Raw genomic sequence first — 20,499 nt, forward strand, 5'->3', positions numbered from 1 at the left:
AGGACACAGTTGCATCTCCCAAATTTTCAATATCTCAAAAGGGAGTAAAGAAAGAATTGTTGATAGGTGGAAATTCTCCAGCTTTAACTCCACTGATTTCTTTTAGAAACATAAAAGATAACAAATCACTTCAGAGAACAATAAGCTTGTGCAGGTAGGGATTGGTTCTGCAAACCCTCCCCACTCCCCCACACACCAAAACCATCAGATGCTCAAGTTCCTTGTATAAAGTAACATTGTATTTGCAGATTCTTCTGTATATTTTATACTTTAAATTATCCCTAGATGACTTAAAACCCCAACACAATGTGAAGTCTATATAAATAGTTATGCTGTACTGTTTAGGGGCTGACACAGATGCAATAGTAAAAAAAAAATTGTTGTTGTTTTGAGTGTTGGTCCTGGGACTTGAACTGAGGTCCTGGGCGCTATCCCTGAGCTTTGTTGCTTAAGGCTAGTTCTCTACCACTTGAGCCAAGGCTCCCCTTTCAAAGTCTGAGGGAATGCTTGATTGGAGATAAGTGTCTCCAAGGCATTTGGCCTACAGAAATGTTTTGATCCTAGGTTGACTGAATGTGAGGATGCTGAGGCCCGATTTTGTTACTTTACAAACTTCTGAATAGCAAGCCAGGTTTAAGTTGACCTTTCTGACTTCCTATTTCATTTTATGTACATATTCAAATTTTAAGTCATCTGAAAACAACCATTTAGGTAATTATGTTATTAACTTGTTTGACCTTGTTTCTTACAGAGAGTTCTGTGGCCCAAAACAAGATGGAGGGAGATTAATAAAGATCTGTCAGCCGGATGCTGGTGATTTATACTTGTAATTCTAGCTACTCAACAATCTGAAATCTGAGGATCACAGTTCAAAGCCAGGCCAGGCAGAAAAGTCCATGAGACTCTTATCTCCAATAAACTACTCAGAAAAAGCTGGAAGTGGCACTGTGGCTCAACTGGTAGAGTGCTAGCCTTGAGCACAGAGAGGCTCAGGGACAGTGCATGGGCCCTGAGTTCAAGCCCCAGAACCATCAGAAAGAAAACAAGCAAGCAAGCAAGTAAACAAGCAAGCAAGTAAGCAAGCAAGCAAGTAAGCAAGCAAGCAAGTAAGCAAGCAAGATCTGTCCTCTTATTATTGCTTCCTCATAATGGAACCATTGAATCTCAATGTTGCTAGCTTTTTGTTCTGCCTCATAGCCTGGTTCGCATCTAAAGAGCATGTTCTCTAGATCTTTCACATCTACAAGGAGACTTTGCCCATTTTCTATTGCCTCTTTACATGGTACGAAGTCAGTTAATAACCAGAGAAATCTATCCTTACCATTTATTTCTATTTTTGTGTGTTGTGGTTCTTGAAATCAGGACCTGGGCACTGTCCTTGAGTTTTTCTTCTCAAGGCTAGTACACCAATACTTTGAGCCAAAGCTCCACTTCTGGTTTTCTGGTGATTAAGATAAGAGTATCATGGTCTTTCCTGCCCCAGCTGGCTTCAAATGTGATCTTTTGATGTCAACCTCCTGAGTAGCTAGAATTACAGGTGTGAGCCACCAGTGCCCAGTTAAGCTTTTAATTCTTAAATGATCAGTCACTACAAAAGAGCCTGATACACTGAGGGCCGTCCTGTGTTAATTGCTTTTGTTCTTTTCTTAATTTTAATATTTTTCCAGCCCTGGGCTTGAGCTCAGGAACTGGATGCTGTCTCTGAGCTTCTTTTGTTCAAGGCTAGCATTCTACCACTTGAGCCACAGCTCCATTTCTGACTTTTTAAGAAGTTCATTGGAGATAAGAATCTCATGGACTTTCCTGCCTAGGATGACTTTGAACTGCAATCATCAGATCCCAGCCACCTGAGTATCTAGGATTACATGTATGACCTACTATTGCTCTACTTGCTTTTAGTAGTATTTAATCTCCCTGAGCCTCAGTTTTCTTATCTGTGAAATGACTGCCATAGTAATATGAATCTTCTTCTAGTTTCTTTAATATAGCTATAACTCCTCTTACAATGGGGTAGCCGCCCATCATAAATTGAAACTAGCACAAGTTGAAACTATCAGAAGGAGCTGGGAATGTGGCTTAGTGGTAGCATGCTTGTTTAGCATGAATGAGCCCCTGGGTTCAATTCCTCCATACCACATAAACAACAACAATAAAAAAGCTATCAGAAGTTAAAAGTCCATTGAATACACCTTTCCTGCTCTAACACTGAACATTGTTGCTTAGAAACACATTGCACAGGGGAGTATTCATTCCCCACCCCCCTCAGGACTAAGTGGCTGACTGGAGGTTGTTGCTCACTGTAGCTGCCTAGCACTAAAAGAGAGTGTCAGAGTATATATCTCTAGGTTGGGGAAAGAGCCAAATACAAAGATCCAAGTACTATCTCTCCTGAATACAGACCTCTTTTACACTATTGTAAATTGAACCATCATAAGTCTGTACATAAAAAGTGCTTTTAAAAGTATCTAGAACAATCTGGGTGCCAGTGGCTCATGCCTATAATCCTAGCTACTCAGGAGTCTAAGATCTGAGCATCGTGGTTTGAAACCAGCCTAGGCAGAAAAGTCCAGGAGACTCTTAACTCCAAAAAACTACTAAAAAGATGCTGGAAGTGGGGCTTCTCAAGAGGTAGAGTGCTAATTTTGAGCAATAGAAGCTCAGAGACAGAGTCCAGGCCCTGAGTTCAAGCCCCAGGACCAGCAGAAAAATAAAGTATCTAAAATCTAGGAGATTCTGTGTGCATTTTGTCTTTTAATGATTGCTGCTACACAAGTGTTCTACAGGGCCCCCAGGACACAGCTGAAACAAGAAAAAAATGTGTGTTTTGACTGGTAGTGGGGATTTCTGAGTGAATGATGTGATTCACCTTTCCAAGAGGAAATGCCTACTGCATACTTGAACATTGCAGTCAGAATTTTAGCAGGAAGGGATAGGGGAGATTTGTCTCCCTATAACAAAACAACACTAGCAAAACCCACTGAGGTATGAAATGACACGTGTAAATGTCCTTTCCCTTCAGAAGCTCAAGATCTGATTAGGAATCTGAGTCCCTGGTTCTACAAGGAAGCAAGAGTAATCCAAGGCAGACCCAGAGAGCTACAACAAAGAAGAGGCAAAGTGCCTTGGGCTCACAGGAGATTTCACCTCTGACTGAAACAATCAGGGATGGCTTCCACTTGGAAGCCATAACTTTCAGTGGCCTTTCCTTAGGATTCTAAAGCCTGCTGATTTTTTCCATTTCTGAATGACAAAGTTCCCAAAGTATGATGTCTCGTGACAAAATTGTGAGGTTTCCCTACATTGAAATGAGTTCAGATTCAGTACTTGTCCTTTATTCTGTCTCTCTCCTTCCCTCCCTCCCTCTTTCTTCCTTCTTTCCTTTCTCTTTGCTTGCTGATACTGAGGCTTGAACTCAAGGCCTGGATAATGTCCCTTAGTTTTCCTGCTCAAGGCTATACTTTTGGCCTTTGCTGATTAATTGGAGATAGGAAAGAGTCTTTGAAACTTTCATGCCAGGGCTGGCTTTGAACTACAATTCTCAGATCTCAGCCTCTTGAAGAGCTAGGATTACAAGTGTGATCCACCAGTGATGGGCTCTGCCCCTTCTTCTATAAAACGATAACAGAATAGTCATGAACTTTTTTCATATTCTTACTTGGCAAAAAAAATCCATTGATTTGGAGAGGAGTAGCCTTACCTCATCTGTGAGAGCCAACCATCTGGGATTCCAACACATTTACCATCTGTGCTGCTTTCATGCATTTCTGAACACAAACACTATGACATCTTTACTTGTTTCACATGAGTTAGGTTGGCCTCCCAAGGAGCTCCTACAACACATCATCCTAAAATGATGTACTTGTGACCCTCCCCCACGTGCCAGTCAGTCTATGTGCAAGCCTTGCAGTGAGCAAGTGAAAGTCTGTTACACTTTGGGGTCAGTGTGCCAATGAGCCATTAAAGCCCATTTATTAGCCAGACAACTGGAGAAACAAGTCACATACAATAGACTGATGAGGGGACAGGAAGATAATTTTCACTGCAGGACAAATGTCAGAATTCAGATGAGATGAAATACAAGGATGCATTTCCTTCATTTCTGGGAGAAGGCTATAACTTCACATTATTTCCATCAAGAATTGTTCCTATCTGGACATAGTACCACAACACTAAGGAGGATGAAGTAGGAGAAACATGGACCTAGGCTGGGCTACATAGTGAGAATCTGTCTCAACCAAACAAAATGAATTATTACTGTAAGAGGCTAAGAGTAATGGAGGTACTCCATTTAAAACATAACTTAGAGTGAGCACCAGTGGTTCATACCTATAATCCCAGCAGTATGTAAAATGCTGGTATCTAGAGAGTCACATTTCAAAACCAAGCATAAAATCTTCAAGACTGTCTCCTAAACAACCAGTAAAGCAAAAAGTAGAGCTGAAGGTGTGGCTCAAGTGATAGACAGTCAGACAGAGCAAATAAGCTGAGCTAAGCATGGAGCCCTGAGTTCAAACCACAATAATATAATGTCATAGAGAAAAAAAGCCAAAACTTATTAAACTGTGGGAAAATGCAATTTTCAACCTATGCTTGATACTGTTGGAGAACTGAAGCATTGTAGAGGGAAAAAACTACAGCCAGGATCCTAGCACATTTGTGCAGAAAAGAAATGGAATGACTAAAATGGTAGGTCCTATACAGATCTGAGTTGGAGCTAGATCATGAAATGAAAGTCTTTAGTGCATCTCCCATGACCTGTCTTTCTTCACCTCTCCTAGGTGCTACTCAGGAGTCACCTAGTTAAAGTCTTACCATTTCTGAACATTGCTTCCAGGCAGGTCCCTTAACTGGCTACTATAATATAGTCACTCCAAATTGTTAAGGATATTTACTAGCTTCATACACTGTACCACCACATCCTACATCTGTAACTCAACAACGATGCTTTCCTCCAAAGCAATAAGTGCTATGGGCATTGCAATCACTGTAGCAAGGTCAATGGGCAAGTTATTAAGAATTTTAGATTTCATCATTTTGCATGAGGGTACACATCAATCAATACTGGGAAGTCTGAAGAAAAAGAATCAAAGGTTTGAGACCAACTTGGGCTACATAGAAAAACCCTTTCTCAAAAGAAAATGATAGAAAGCACAAGAAAGAAAAAGAAATTCTCAAGTAATTTGTTCCATGGATTGCAAACAATGCAGTGTTTCAGAGCTTAGCATGGGAGTCAGATAGATTAGAGTTCCAGCCCTGGCTCTCCCACTTACCAAGAAATGTCACTGGAGCTCAGTCCAATCATCTGTAAAATGGACATGATACTATTATCTGCTTACAAGGTTGCTGTAAGATAGTACATATGAAAATCTGTTGCAATGTCTGATACATTATAACAACCCAACCTATGATAAACTGCCTGTGTGAAGAGTTGTTTATTAAGCACAATTCCCAACAGAATTTTCTTAGCTACTAGAATTTTTTCATGAAGGACATAAGATTTTTTAAAGACTGTTCCATTATAGCTCATCCAGCATAGTCCTATAATTTATTCAACTACTCAATCAAAAAATTATTGAGCATCAACACTGGACAATTAAACATGTTCTGAGTCCTTAAGCAACAATTCAACAAAACATGCTCTGAGTCCTTAAGCAACAACTCAGCGTTCTGGCTTCTAAGAAGCTCCTATTGCCAGGTGCTAGTGACTCAAGCCTGTAATCCTGGCTACTCAAAAGGCTGAGATTTCTGGATCCTGGTTCAAAGCCAACCTGGACAGGAAAGTCCAATGAGACCTTTATTTCTAATTAACCTCCAGAAAACCAGAAGTGGAGGTATGGCTCAAGTGATAGAGCCTTAACCTTGAGCAAGAAACATTAGAGACAGTGTTCTAGCTCTGAATTCAAGCCACAAGAAAAGCACGGGGGGCGGAGGGGAAGAGACAGACAGACAGACAGACAGAGACAAACAGAGCAATCATATATTCAGTCATCAAACTTCATTTTGTTGGGTTGCTTAACTTGTCTGTTTTAGAGTCCCTATGGAAGGGGACTGGACAAGGACTCTATCATTTTCACCAATCCCCACACAAATAATCATCTCCCATGAAAAGTTAATTTTAAAAAGTTAGGAAGAAAAGCACTTCCAGAATGATGGAGTTCAGATTGTGAGAAATCCACTTTTAAAAAATAGCAATAAGTTGTTGGAATTTTGTTTTCAAAAATCAACATATTTGCAAATCTGGAAAGTAACCAAAAGCTTACAATTAGAGGAATGTTGATTCAAGTAAATCGACTGAATTTCCAAAGAACCACATGCTTTGAGGTATTTTAACTTGCCCTGATCCCATTTATTTGGCACAGCTCCACAATAGCATTGAAAACCAAAAGCCCTGGTGCCAGAATATCTGGAGAAAAGTCTGACACCCCCATTTGGAAGCAGACAGGTTTTGAATCACCCCAAAGGGATGGAACCCCAGATTCAATATTCTATGACCCATCAGGCAACTACCTAGAAAAGTCTCATTCACGGGGCTTATGTTTAAGCACTCTGACTCTATAACAAAAGCCATTTCCACACTGCCTGAAGCAAAAGATGTAATCCAGCCATGTGCTCAAAGAGAAGAACGGTATTGATGGGAAGGTTATCAGTTGAGCTAACATGCACTGAGTGTTGTGTAAGTGATGGAAAAGGTTCATTTCCTTTGTGCTAGTAAGCTATATGGTGCATCTCTTCAACCTGTAGCAGACAGTATTTACAACCATAGATGAGAGTAAAGTTTTGTACTGGTCACTTATCAGAAAGTAGCAACTGGACAGTGACTTGCAATGCTGATAATTATTTCATTATTAATTACTGATACTTTGTACATTGCCTCAACTGGGTTAGTATACAACTTTGTAATGTTGACCCCCAAGATTTTTTCTTTTGTGGCATAGATAGACTTGAGAGAATGTGAAATAATTGTCAAAGCAGCAACCTGATACAATGCAAGTCAACCAAGAGATTTTTAAAACAAAATAGGAAAGTAAAGGCAAAATCAAAAAGAGAACTCATTTCCATTTCAAACTATAGCTACAGGAACAGGCTTATTCTCTGCAAATTTTCTACTGCCCTGAGTGCATGTTTAATGATGACCTCACAGAGGGGGGCAAGGAAATGAGGAGAAATGACTTTATTTGAAATGAAATATCCCCATGAATCTTAGCAAAGGGGTGTGTATATGCCCAGGAGGATTTGGGAGACTACTTTCTAGGCTCGATGCATTCCCCCTCCAATGTCTTATTTAGCCACTTCATTGTGGTACTATTTTTTAAATACTCTGAATGATTCTAATACAAAGCAAGATTTAGAAACCCACTGACTTAAAAAGGTAGGGGGTGTATGCGATATATATACACAATGGAATTTGACTCATCCATTCAAAAGAATGATATTGTATCATTTGTAAAGAAATGGAAAGATCTGGAAAAAATTATGTTAAGTGAAGTCAGGCCCAGAGAGACAAATATGGCATATTTTATCTCATATATGGAAGGTAGAATTAGCTTATAAACATATAAATAAATATGTTGTGTTGTATGCAAGTGGTTAGAAATGTATTTACTGAAATACGGTAATTCCTTAGAAAGGTCAAGTCAAAGTTCAACAAAATAAACACCAGGAAACAGGTAATTGAAAGGGTGGAATGAGGTCAAGGAGAGACATTTCAATGAATACAGAGGAGAAAATGGGAATGCAGTCAAGAATCCAATGGATTTTCTACAAAAGTAAGCAGAGTGAGGGAAGGGATGGGCGAGAATGTTGAAAGGGGTGACATTGATCAAGATCCATTGTATTAATAAGTGGCTTTGTTAAATGGAAACTCCTTTCTACAACTATTTATTGCCAATCCTTCAGCTTGAACTCAGGGCCTGAGCACTGTCCCAGGCTTATTTTTGATCGAGGCTAGTCCTTCACAACTTGAGCCACAGCGCCACTTCTGGCTTTTTCTTTACATGTGTTACTGAGGAATCAAACCCAGAGCTTCATGTATATGAAGAAAGAACTAAGCCACATTCCCAGCCCCAACTAAAGATAAATTTAAAAACAATAAATATAATATTAAGAGTGAGGCAAGAGGTGGGGTGGGAGAGTTGGGTGAGAATTTTGAAAGTGGTTGACATTGATCAATACTCATTGTATTCAAAACTGCTTTGCTGAATGGCAACTCCTTTGTATAACAACTTAAAGTTAATATGAAAAGTAAAAACTAGAAGTGGGAACAAGAAAGAAGCATGCAAAAAAAAAAAAAAAGAAAGAAGCATGCAAAGGCCTCAACCAAACAGAATAAATTGTTGTCACGTGAGCAAAAGGGAACCCTACTACAGTGTTCTTTTTTTTTGGCCAGTCCTACACCTTGACCTCAGGTTCTGAGCACTGTCCTTGGCTTTTTTTGCTCAAGGCTAGTATTCTACCACTTGAGCCACAGCACCACCTCTGGCTTTTTCTATATATGTGGCGCTGAGGAATCGAACCCAGGGCCTCATATATGGGAGGCAAGTATTCTACCACTAGGCCATAGTCTTAGCCAACTACCCTACTACATTGTTAGTCAGAAGGTAAACTTGTTCAACAGCTCCTAAAAGCAGTGTGGAGGTTCATCAGAAGGCTAAACACAGAGCCCCACTACAACACAGCTGTCCCACTTTGGGGCATCTACCCAAAAGATTACAAGCAAGGACACACTAAAGCCACCAGCACAGCTATGTTCATCGCAGCACAAATTGTCATTGTTAAAATATGAAACCAACTCAGATGCCCCTCAGTAGATGAGTGGATCAAGAAAATGTGGTACCGAACGCCGAGGCTGAAATCAGGAAAGCAACTCCTTTTGCAGTAGCCTCAAAAAACATGAAATACCTAGGAATAACCTTAACCAAAGAAGTGAAAGACCTCTATGATGAGAACTTTAAAAAGATGAAAAATGAAATTAAGGCAGAACTAAGGAAATGGAAAAACCTCCCATGCTCCTGGATTGGGAGGATTAATGTAATCAAAATGGCAATATTGCCAAAGGCTATCTACAAATTCAATGCAATACCCATTAATATCCCAACACCATTTTTTAATGAAATAGAGGAAGTAATCCAGAAATTCATATGGAACAATCAAAGACCCAGAATAGCAAAACAATCCTAAGCAGAAAGAACGGTGCTGGAGGAATTACAATACCCAACTTCAAGATGTATTATAAAGCTATAATAATAAAAACAGGTTGGTATGGGCACCAGAACAGGCCTGAAGACCAATGGAACAGAATTGAAGACCCAGAAATGAACCCACAGAACTATGCCTACTTAATCTTTGATAAAGAAGCTTAAAAAATAGGATGGAAGAAACATAGCCTCTTTAACAAATGCTTCAGGCAAAACTGGTTCAATACATGCAACAAACTAAAACTAGATCCTTATATATCACCCTACACCAAAATCAATTCCAAATGGATCAAAGACCTCGAAATTAAAACAAATACCCTGAAAACACTAAAGAGAGGAGAAGAAACACTTGGGCTCCTTGGCACAGGAGGGAACTTCCTTAACAAAGACCCAGAAAGGCTACAAATCAAAGAAAGGATGGATAAATGGGACTGCATCAAACTGCAGAGCTTCTGCAGGGCAAAGGACATAGCTTGCAAGATAAACACAAAGCCCACAGATTGGGAGAAGATCTTTACCAGCCATTCAATGGACAAACGCCTCATATCTAAAATATATGCAGAACTAAAAAAATTACATTCCTCCAAAACAAAACCTCAAAGAACCAATAGCCCCTTCATCAAGTGGGCTAAAGACTTACAAAGAGACTTCTCTGGTGAGGAAATGAGAATGGCCAAGAGACGTATGAAAAAGTGCTCTACATCACTGGCCATAAAAGAAATGCAAATCAAAACAACATTGAGATTCCATCTCACCCCAGTAAGAATGTCCTATATCAAGAAAACTAACAATAACAATTGTTGGAGGGGATGTGACCAAAAGGGAACCCTACTTCATTGTTGGTGGGAATGTGAACTGGCTCAGCCACTCTGGAAAGTGGTATGGAGGTTCCTCAGAAGGCTAAACATACAGCTCCCCTATGACCCAGCAGCCCCACTTTGGGCATCTACCCAAAGACCACAAACAAGAACACACTAAAGCCACCAGCACAACAATGTTCTTCTAAGCACAATTTGTCATAGCTAGACTGTGAAACCAACCCAGATGCCCCTCAGTGGACGAATGGATCAGGAAAATGTGGTACATATACCCAATGGAATTTTATGCCTCTATCAGAAAGAATGACATTGCCCCATTTGTAAGGAAATGGAAGGACTTGGAAAAAAATTTTACTAAGTGAAGTCAGCCAGACCCAAAGAAACATGGACTCTATGGTCTCCCTCATAGGGAATAACTAGCACAGGTTTAGGCTAGTCAAAGCAGAGGATGACAGGAGGCCAATAGCTATAACCTTATGAACACATAAGATGATGCTAAGTGAAATGAACCCCGTGTTATGGAAACGACTGTTATATCACTGTTGTAATCACTTTCAATGTGCTATGTGTGACCGTAGCTTCTATTATTGACGATCTTCTTGTATCCTCTTCCTGTGGTTGTACCTGCACTTTCTCTGTATCTTATCTGTATACATTGGAAAACCATGTATACTGGTATTAGAACTAGGAAACTGAAAGGGAATACCAAAGTCGAGGGACACAGGGTAAAAAGCCAAATGACTACAAAAGCAATACTTGCAAAACTGTTTGGTGTAAATCATCTGAACAACTCATGGGGAGAAAGGAAAGGGGGAGGAGGGAGGGAATGAGGGAGGAAGTAACAAACAGTACAAGAAATGTATCCAATGCCTAATGTATGAAAATTTATCTTCTCTGTACATCAGTTTGACAATAAAAATTTTTAAAATACCCACAAAAAAAGAAAATGTGGTACATATAAACAAATTCTATGCCCCTGTCTGAAAGAATGATACTGTCCCATTCATAAGAAAATGGAAGGATGTGGAAAAAATAATACTAAGTGAAGTGAGCCAGACCCAAAGAAACATGGACTCTATGGTTTCTCTCATAGGGAATAATTAGTACATCTCTGGTATAGTCATAGCAGAAGATCACAATAGCTCAATAGCTATGCCCGTATGAACACATAAAATAATGCTATGTGAAATTAACTCCAAGTTATGGAAATAAGTGGTATATCATTGTTGTAGTGAATTTCAACATGCCATGTGAAACTGTACCTTTTTTTTAAATCTCATATTCCCTTCCTGTGGTTTTACCCCTGCTATTACTGTAACTGATCTTAGTACCCCTAATACTGAATATACATTTATTGGAACTAGGGAAGGGAAAGGGAATACCAAAGTCAAGAGACAATGGATAAAAATATAAACCATTGCAATAGCGATACTTACAAAACCAATTGGTGTAAATCAACTGTACAAACTCATGGGGGGTGAAGTGGGGAGGGGGAGATGGGGAAAATGAGAGAGGAGGTAACAAGTTGGATAAGAAATGTACTTGCCTTATATGAAACTGTAACCCCTCTGTACTTCACTTTGACAATAAAGAAGGAAAAAAAATTGTTGTCACATGAAAAAAAAATAAGAAACCCTAAGAAAAAATGTAGCTTCTTAACATGTAATGCTGTCTCGGTTAAATCTATTCATGGGAACATGGAAAATAAATTTCTTATTGTTATCAGCCATATAGCCCCGTGCTGGAATGATACTGTGAATGTAGACTTCCTCTTGAACATCCTAATAATAAAACGTATTCTCTTTTATTCCAGTTTGTTGCTCAGCCCAACTGCCAACAGTTGCTTGCCACTCTGTGGTATGATGGCTTCCCTGGATGGCGGCGGAAACACTGGGTAGTCAAACTTCTGACCTGCATGACCATTGGGTTCCTGTTTCCTATGCTGTCCATAGCCTATCTGATCTCACCCAGGAGCAACCTTGGGCTGTTCATCAAAAAACCTTTTATCAAGTTCATCTGCCACACAGCATCCTATTTGACCTTCCTTTTCATGCTTCTCCTGGCTTCTCAGCACATCGTCAGGACAGACCTTCATGTCCAAGGGCCGCCCCCAACTGTTGTAGAATGGATGATATTGCCTTGGGTTCTAGGTAAGTGAAAGGGTCCAGGAACAATGGCCGTACTGCCTTCTAGATTTGTTTAAAGAAAATACAGGCAATCAGACAGTCCCTAATTTAAGGTGCCTTTACTTTGTGCAGGGAGAAAGAACTTGGTTGGGGGTGTTAGAAATGTAGTTCCTCTGTGACAAGTCCTGGACACTCAATATTGCATGGTCTACCATGAGATTGCTCAGACCTTGTCTCTGCTAACTTCACATCTTCTGGGGCCAAAAAAAATGTGGTTTTCACTTGTTTCTGCAGGAAGTCAAATATCAATCAGACTGAGCTTCAGGCAAGGAAAGATAAGATAAGCAAGGCAAGAACTGATGAGTCTAGTCACAGTCTTCTTCCATAAACCAAGAAATAAATATATCACCTTACTTTATCATGGTTACTCCACACAACCCTAACATTTGTTCAGGATACACAACCTATTTGGATATCGATTCTACAGGCAGACAGAAAACCTGGGAAATTCATGCACATCATGTTAAAAATATATCTACAGTCATTTCCAGGAATAAATTAATGGCATTGGACTCTCCAAATACAGTTGTTATCTACATCTATTACATTCAAATTACGGTCTCCAAACCAGCACTCTCAGTATTAATTGGAAGCTTGTGAGACATCTTAAGTCACATCCCAAAACTGAATGTTAGACGATCCCCAGTTGACTCACATGCACTTTCAAGTCTGAGAAGTGATACCTTTGATCACAGCCAGAGCATTTTACTGAGACATCTATTTCATCAGGAAAAATTCCACAACCCCCCCCAGACAAATAGAGAAAAAAGAAGAAAAGAGGTTTCTAAATTATTTTGGGACTCACTGCCTAGATTCAGTCCCAATATATAGTGATATGGTTCATGGTCATCTTGTTCTTCTAAGAAAATGATGGGAAGATCTCCTTCTAGTACCTATTATAACATAGTGACTGTAGGTAATATTGATCTAATCTGTACCTCCAAAATGGAAAGAAGGTTAAATCAGGCAGTTTTTTAAAAGACAAAATACTTCATGTTGGTGTCTCATACCTGTAATCCTAGCAATTCAGGAGGTTGAGTCCTGGAAGGATTGTGGTTTGCAGAGGCAGCTTGGGAAGAAAAGTCTTCATCAATTTGTTTCAATTAATTAATTGGAAGTTTATTCACCAAGTAATCAGCAAAAAGACAAGGTGGAAATGTTGCTTAAGAGGTAGAATCATGAAAAACATGTGGAACTATGAGTCTGTAGTTCAAATCCCTGTACATCTAAACACACACAATAGGACAAAAGGGCAACAATATTCCACTATTTATAGTTGAAAGGTCCCAGAACCATATAACTTAGAGACATCATTGGGAAAAGCCTACCGTGTATGACAAGTTCAACATTGGAAGTTAAGATAGGAAAGGAGAGGTTAAGTAAGTGCTACATTCACTGAGTTCACCTTCATTTACTTGGCAGAAGGCTTCTAGGAAGACTAGACCTGCTATATGTAGATATAAACTTTTTGCCTTTATTCTTCAGGTTTCATTTGGGGGGAGATTAAGGAAATGTGGGATGGTGGATTTACTGAATACATCCATGACTGGTGGAACTTGATGGATTTTGCAATGAATTCCCTCTACCTGGCAACAATTTCCTTGAAGATTGTGGCTTATGTCAAGGTAAACTGGAATGGCTGACATTTTTAAGCTGTTATTGGTTTATGTTAATATTTTTTGCATTGAGAGAATAAGATATTAACCTGGGTGCCCGTGGCTCATGCCTGTAATCCTAGCTATTCAAGATGCTGAAATGTGGAGATAGTGGTTTGAAGCCAGCCTGGGGAAGGAAAGACTGTGAGACTGTTATCTCCTATTAACCATAAAAAATATGGAATTGGAGCTGTAACTCGTGTGATAGACCACTAGCCTTGAGCAAAACAATGCATTCAAGCCCCAGGACTGGCACCAAATATGTAAAAATAAAATAAAAATTTAAGGGACAAGTAATGGTGACAGTTCTGTTCATGTGAGAAAGTGCCACATAAACAGACTTTAGATCCAAGGTTTGTAGGTAGTGGCTGCCTAAGCAAAGAAAATGGAACAGTTTTAAAATGAATCATCAGCTTTTTAGATGCCCAGGGTAAAGGGTCTTCTGCTGTCAGTGCTTCTTGCCAAGAAGATCATTCATTGATGCTTGCATAGGACAAGGACAGAAAATTCACTGAATTCACAATCTCCAAATGCCCCTTTAAATCTTGTCACGGAGTTAATTTATGTTTGTCTAATATTATTCTCCCCATGCCACATCCATTGGCAATCCTTCTTCTCTGTGGGGTCATAGAGAACAAGGATGTTTCTTCTCCATAATTGTGCTTCCGGGCATGAAGTCATCTCTCCCTTACCCGCTGAGTCATTGATTCTCAAAGCTAAATATTCCTATTTCTCTCTACTGTTCTTCATGTAAAAGATAGCAGAACCTCAGAAAATGCACTACAGGTGACAAAGACCTTTCGTAGCACTGCTTCCTTTAGCATTTCCAATAGCAAGCTAATTCCAGCTTTTTGAGTATCACCCAACCTATACTTCTCAATTGAGAAATGATCACACACACACACACACACACACACACACACACACACACACACACGACCTTGATACATTCACCATGTAAGGTGAAGCTTGAATTCTTGTAAGAATAGCTTCATATCCACAATTCTGAGTGCTCACAGGCTGTGAGTTTAAATGATGGCCATGCTTCTTCTACCCTGAGTTGAACTTTTCCACCATGAGGGATGGCTGATAATTCAGATTGCAAGATTGTCTAGTCAAGGGGCTGGGAATATGACCTAGGGGTAGAGTGCTTGCCTCATATACATGAAGCCCTGGGTTCAATTCCCCAGCACCACATATATAGAAAAAGCCAGAAGTGTCACTGTGGCTCAAGTGGCAGAGTGCTAGCCTTGAGAAAAAAAAAAAGAAGCCAGGGACAGTTCTCAGTCCCTGAGTTCAAGCCCCAGGACTGGCAAAAAAAAAAAGATTGTCTAGTCAAGCATCCTTTTGGCACTAAATTCCACATCAAGGACTTTTAGAATGGCAATATGGCTGTCCCCCAAATCTCCAATAACTTAGTTTATTTTTATATCCCTAATATGCATATTGCATAAATTTTAAGACCTTGGGAGTTGGTAGAGTATGAATATTGAATGCATTCATGAAACATTTTTGAAAGGAACCCAAGAGTATGCCTTATGCATGTGGTGATCATTTAACACATATTAGCAACTTCCTTAAAAGAAACTTCCTTAAAAGAAAACTTAACAACTTCCTTAAAAGAAAAACTGATGAGGAAAATTGGGGGGGGGGGACATTGCTTCTTTCAGAAGTGGCATGGATACACTGGTGAAACCATAAATTATCAATATAAAAATTTCTTGGATTTGTTTACATAGGAATATTTAGAATGAATTATGGAGAAAAGGACTAGCATTTGGTAGAATGAAAAATATGTCTACAAATGTTCAGCACTAGCTAACTATGTATTTATCCCAACTTCATTGCTGAGGTTTCCAAAAAGCTACACACCTCCTCACCACTTTATTGAGCTAGTGAATTCCTCCTCTTAATACATAACTTAAAGAAGACATGGTATATGAAGAAATTAACACTGTAATGAGAACTTGGAAATGGGCTAGGTCTCATCTTCTCATCCACGGAGGCATTATCAGTCTGGGATGACCTTCCTTAAGCAGACAAAACCAACCACTGTATTGATGGCATATGTACCTGCCAAGGGATGAGGTGTACATAAAGAAAATCCTTTATTAGAGAAAACACTAGCTAAGTTAGTCTAAATTAAGAAAAAACAAAAGGTAAACATTCAAGGTCGCGAAAAGAACAAATGCACATAGGTTGATCTTCTACCCTCCTATCATGTAACAAATTAAAAAAATAATCAATCAGCTTTTATCTTCTGAGATGGCACCACTTCAGTGAATCCCTCCACCATCTCCCTTGTAGATGGCACAGGCTATTTTGGATATAGTCAGTGGGTAGCAAAATGACCTATGGTCATTATTTCAACTTTCACTTGGCTACAAACATAATCCCAGCACCAGGTTCTATATTATTATTAAGTTCTCACCTGAGACTGAGCTGCCTTCAGAGATTGCTTTTAGGTTAGCAGAATGCAATTCACAGTCCCTTTGAAGGGACTGTAGAGACAATTTCAAGATGTGTCCTCCCTCAAATAATCCAAGAGAGATCATTGGCTTCTTAGTATCACAAACACAAATGTTTGCAGATATAAATTTAATCCCCACGCTGATACTTATGAGCTACATTACCACAGCCTATCCCTCTACCTATCTGAGCTTTAATTCTGCCTCTAATAAACAAGAAAATTAGATGAGAATACTGGTGTTCAAGCTTTTAATTTGCACGGAACCATGTCTTCAAGCAATATACATAGAATTCTAATATAAGAGCAAAAGGGTAAGTTTGGCTTGTGGAATGAATCTTCTAGGGTTCTTCATCTCATCTAGCAGGCAGTAGATGCTCCCATAGTATCTCTAAACCATAAAGCTCTAGAAAACACAGTTGTGTCAGGGGTCAGCAAAAGCAGTCTGGCTTACTACTACTCCTACTTCTCCATTTTTCACATATTTTCAATGGGTGCTTTCATACTATAAAGGAAAGACTGAGTAGAGGCAGCAGAGAACATATTATAGCCCACAAACCCAAACAACGCATTATCTGGACATTCACAGAAAAAAAAAAAAATTCTGACCTCTATGCTAGACGGCTCCAAGTTAATTTCCTGCATTCACATGCTAAGCAAGACATGAGTTCTCCAATGTTATATATACAAAAATATAAATTTGTGGGCTGGGGATATGGCCTAGTGGCAAGAGTGCCTGCCTCGGATACACGAGGCCCTAGGTTCGATTCCCCAGCACCACATATACAGAAAACGGCCAGAAGCTGCGCTGTGGCTCAAGTGGCAGAGTGCTAGCCTTGAGCGGGAAGAAGCCAGGGACAGTGCTCAGGCCCTGAGTCCAAGGCCCAGGACTGGCCAAAAAAAAATATATATATATATATATATATATATAAATTTGTCATGAGAATAATCTTTCATATTTCTGAGTGCTCTGCAAATCCTAGTTGATTACCCCATGAGTAGCAGAATTCTCTATAGTTATCATTCTAGCTGGGGAGATTAAAAACCCACAAATTATAAGCTAGATCTGTTCCACTTGATTATTGTCAGTATTAACATATATAGATCTCTATGGTTGCTACTGGCTCAGGCCTGTACCCCTAGCTACTCAGGAGGAGATAGCTCAGGTAAGAAAGCTCATAAGGTTCTTATTTCCAATTAAATACCAGAAAAGCTGAAAGTGGAGCTGTACCTCACATGGTAGAGTGTTAACCTGGAGAACAAAAGCTCAGGGACAGTGCCCAGGCACTGAGTTCAACTCCCAAGACCAGCATATATACATATGTGCGTGTGTGTGTATGTGTGTGTGTGTTTTGTTAGCAGCAAACACTGTCCATCTCCATCTTTACATAGACTTTGAAACCTTTATAGGCCTGTCTAGCATCCATTTTCTGAGATAAACTATCATGTGAGTGACATTTAATAAAAGACTACTAGACTTAGTTCTGGCTCTGTCACCAGCTTTGCTGTGAGAGTTTTAGCAGGTCACTCTGCCTCTCTAGCTTTCAATTCTTCCATTTGTAAAACAAGCCTTAACTGTGTACCCTCTCATACTAATGCAGTGACCTCTCTCTCTCTCTCTCTCTCTCTCTCTCTCTCTCTCTCTCTCTCTCAGAAGGAATATGTAGCAATATGAAATTAGGCCACCTGAAACTCCATTTGAAACAGAAGTATATTGTGCCATAATTTCCCCAATTCCTTTGACAGTGAAGTGTATTGGATACATACAAATTATTTTCACAATACCAGTTTTTTTGCTTGCTGAAAATGAAGAACATTTTAGAAATACTAACAATATAATTGGGCCCAATGCAGTATCTCAGAAAAGTTGTTTTTATTTAGTCCTGAAAAATTATGACATATAATGAGAGTTTAAAGCAATGGCAGATTCAAATTGAATCCCAGGAAAAATCTACTTGTGTCCTGGAAAAAGAAGCAAGTAATTCCTTGTATTTCCCTAACGTCTCCCTTTATGGAGACTTGCATATATATACAGAATAATAAGTATGAGCAGAGAGGGCAGGCATAGGCATTATTCTTTTTTTTTTTTTTGGTAAATGCGAAAAATGCAGGCCATTTTAACTGATAATTCTCAAATTGGAGCTCAATTCTCCCAATGACATCATCTTTCTACAACACTATTCCCCACATTTTGGAAGCTGAAGGCCTGGGATAGGGCTAACAAATGAATAAACAACTCTATAAATCTCGACTATATCTCTCCTTCCACCCTCTGGCTTTTCATTTGGACTGGAGGAAGATTCTAACTTGTAGGGTTGTCAAAGAACCAGTAAAATACATATGCTTCTGTGTGGAGAAGTACTAAATTCAATATCTGGAAGATTAGCATGCCACTTACAGTAGTGTTAGAATATATTACCAACTGCTAAAAATTCAGCAGAAAGCTCTGATGAATAGTTCCCCAGGGAAGCTCTCTAAGACCCAAACCACAGTTAGCAGAGAGAAAGGACAAACACCACACACTGAGGCTCCATCTACTTTTGTCCTTTAGTAACTGCAGTTACTATGGAGCTCAGACCCAATGTGGGGACTGAGGAAACAGATTTGATTTGAAATCTCATTAGGAAGCAGAATGATCTGTCTCTCCTCCCTTGGGCACACCATTGACTATGTCAGCAACAATCTCTAACCAATCTGGTAAACCAAGTCTCAGAAATGACCATTGATAAACCACAGGTGGCTACTTCAGATGATTGCTCCAAGATTCATGCTACTATGTATATATGTTGGGTATATATTTGGATGGGAGTGGGAGGAAGATAGTAGTACTGATTGAATAGAGTGAGAACACAGTGTCATGTTAGTATTTTGTATAAATGATTGTTTGATGTGTATTATGGTGTCTTTATTTGAATGTGAAAGGAAAGAAAGTGGGGGAAAGTTTTACAACTGCTTATTGTACTTCTCATCTTATATGCTGTTTTGTGTTTTTTTTCCAGTATAATGGTTCTCGTCCAAGGGAGGAATGGGAAATGTGGCACCCAACTTTGATTGCAGAGGCACTCTTCGCAATATCCAACATTTTGAGTTCCTTGCGTCTCATATCCCTTTTCACAGCCAATTCCCACTTAGGGCCTCTACAGATCTCTTTAGGACGCATGCTGCTTGATATTCTCAAATTCCTCTTTATCTACTGTCTGGTACTACTGGCTTTTGCGAATGGACTGAACCAGCTTTACTTTTATTATGAGACCAGAGCTATCGATGAGCCTAACAACTGCAAAGGGATCCGGTGTGAGAAACAGAACAATGCCTTCTCCACGTAAGACTACTCTGTCTCTTATTTTACTCTTTTCCTGCCTTTTATTTTTTTGTCCTATTTAAGCACCAGGATGCATCACTGCATCCTGACTGTAGGCAAAGCTTACTGTGGATCCACTCAAATATCTGAGGTGGAGGAAAGTGTTTCCTTCTCTTACTACAGTGGACTAGGAGAGAAAGAAGAGAAAGAAGTTTGGGGACAGAGGACAGAAAAAGAAACATATGCACACTCCCAGAAACACAATTATAAAGAGTTCATTTCGAAGTGTGTTTAGAACATGTTACATATTAAAAAGACTTAATATTGGCATGGTAGATAATTCTTCACTCAAAAACGTGGCAGTCACAAAGAAATGAAATAACCAGGCTAGTAGTCAGCCCAGGTGACTTACCAATGCTAACTTCAATAACTGGAATCAAACCCAAAGTAAGAAAGTATGCAAAAAATATCTTAATGCACTCCCTCCCTTTAACAGAGCTATGTTAGTAAGGAGGCAAGATGAAGGCAAGATTAATAGAAGGATTAATGGAAGGATACACAGGATAGGAGACTACCAAGCATTGACTGAAAATGTCTGCCACTCTCACATGGGATACAAGGGACAGACCAAGAATCCACTGCCTTTGGTTGAAAAATCTTCATATCTGTTCTCACTACTGTCAAGACATATTTATCTTGGACTTTCAACTCCCTGAATGCCTTTTATTTTCTACCAAATCTATGTTAGAGGAAATCTCCAAGAGAAGAAAGTAAGCACAAATCAAGGAATTAAGCTGGACACACTGGCCTCCACTTTGTCCATCTCCATTGCCACTTGAGAATACAACAAATAATTGGTGCCTAAAGTAATGGCCTCC

General features: G+C 39.4%; 1 protein-coding gene across 1 annotated transcript in view; it reads left to right on the forward strand.

Moving 5' to 3' along the window:
• Trpc5 (transient receptor potential cation channel subfamily C member 5) overlaps positions 1-20,499 on the forward strand; it is a 139,263-nt gene that overhangs the window by 86,708 nt on the left and 32,056 nt on the right. Inside the window, exons 3-5 of the mRNA XM_048336121.1 lie at positions 11,826-12,162; positions 13,684-13,823; positions 19,320-19,642. Coding sequence (XP_048192078.1) covers positions 11,826-12,162; positions 13,684-13,823; positions 19,320-19,642 — 800 coding nt within the window. The remainder of the gene's footprint in view (positions 1-11,825; positions 12,163-13,683; positions 13,824-19,319; positions 19,643-20,499) is intronic.

This window comes from Perognathus longimembris, chromosome 28 (genome assembly GCF_023159225.1).
Source record: "Perognathus longimembris pacificus isolate PPM17 chromosome 28, ASM2315922v1, whole genome shotgun sequence".
Lineage (NCBI taxonomy): Eukaryota > Metazoa > Chordata > Mammalia > Rodentia > Heteromyidae > Perognathus > Perognathus longimembris.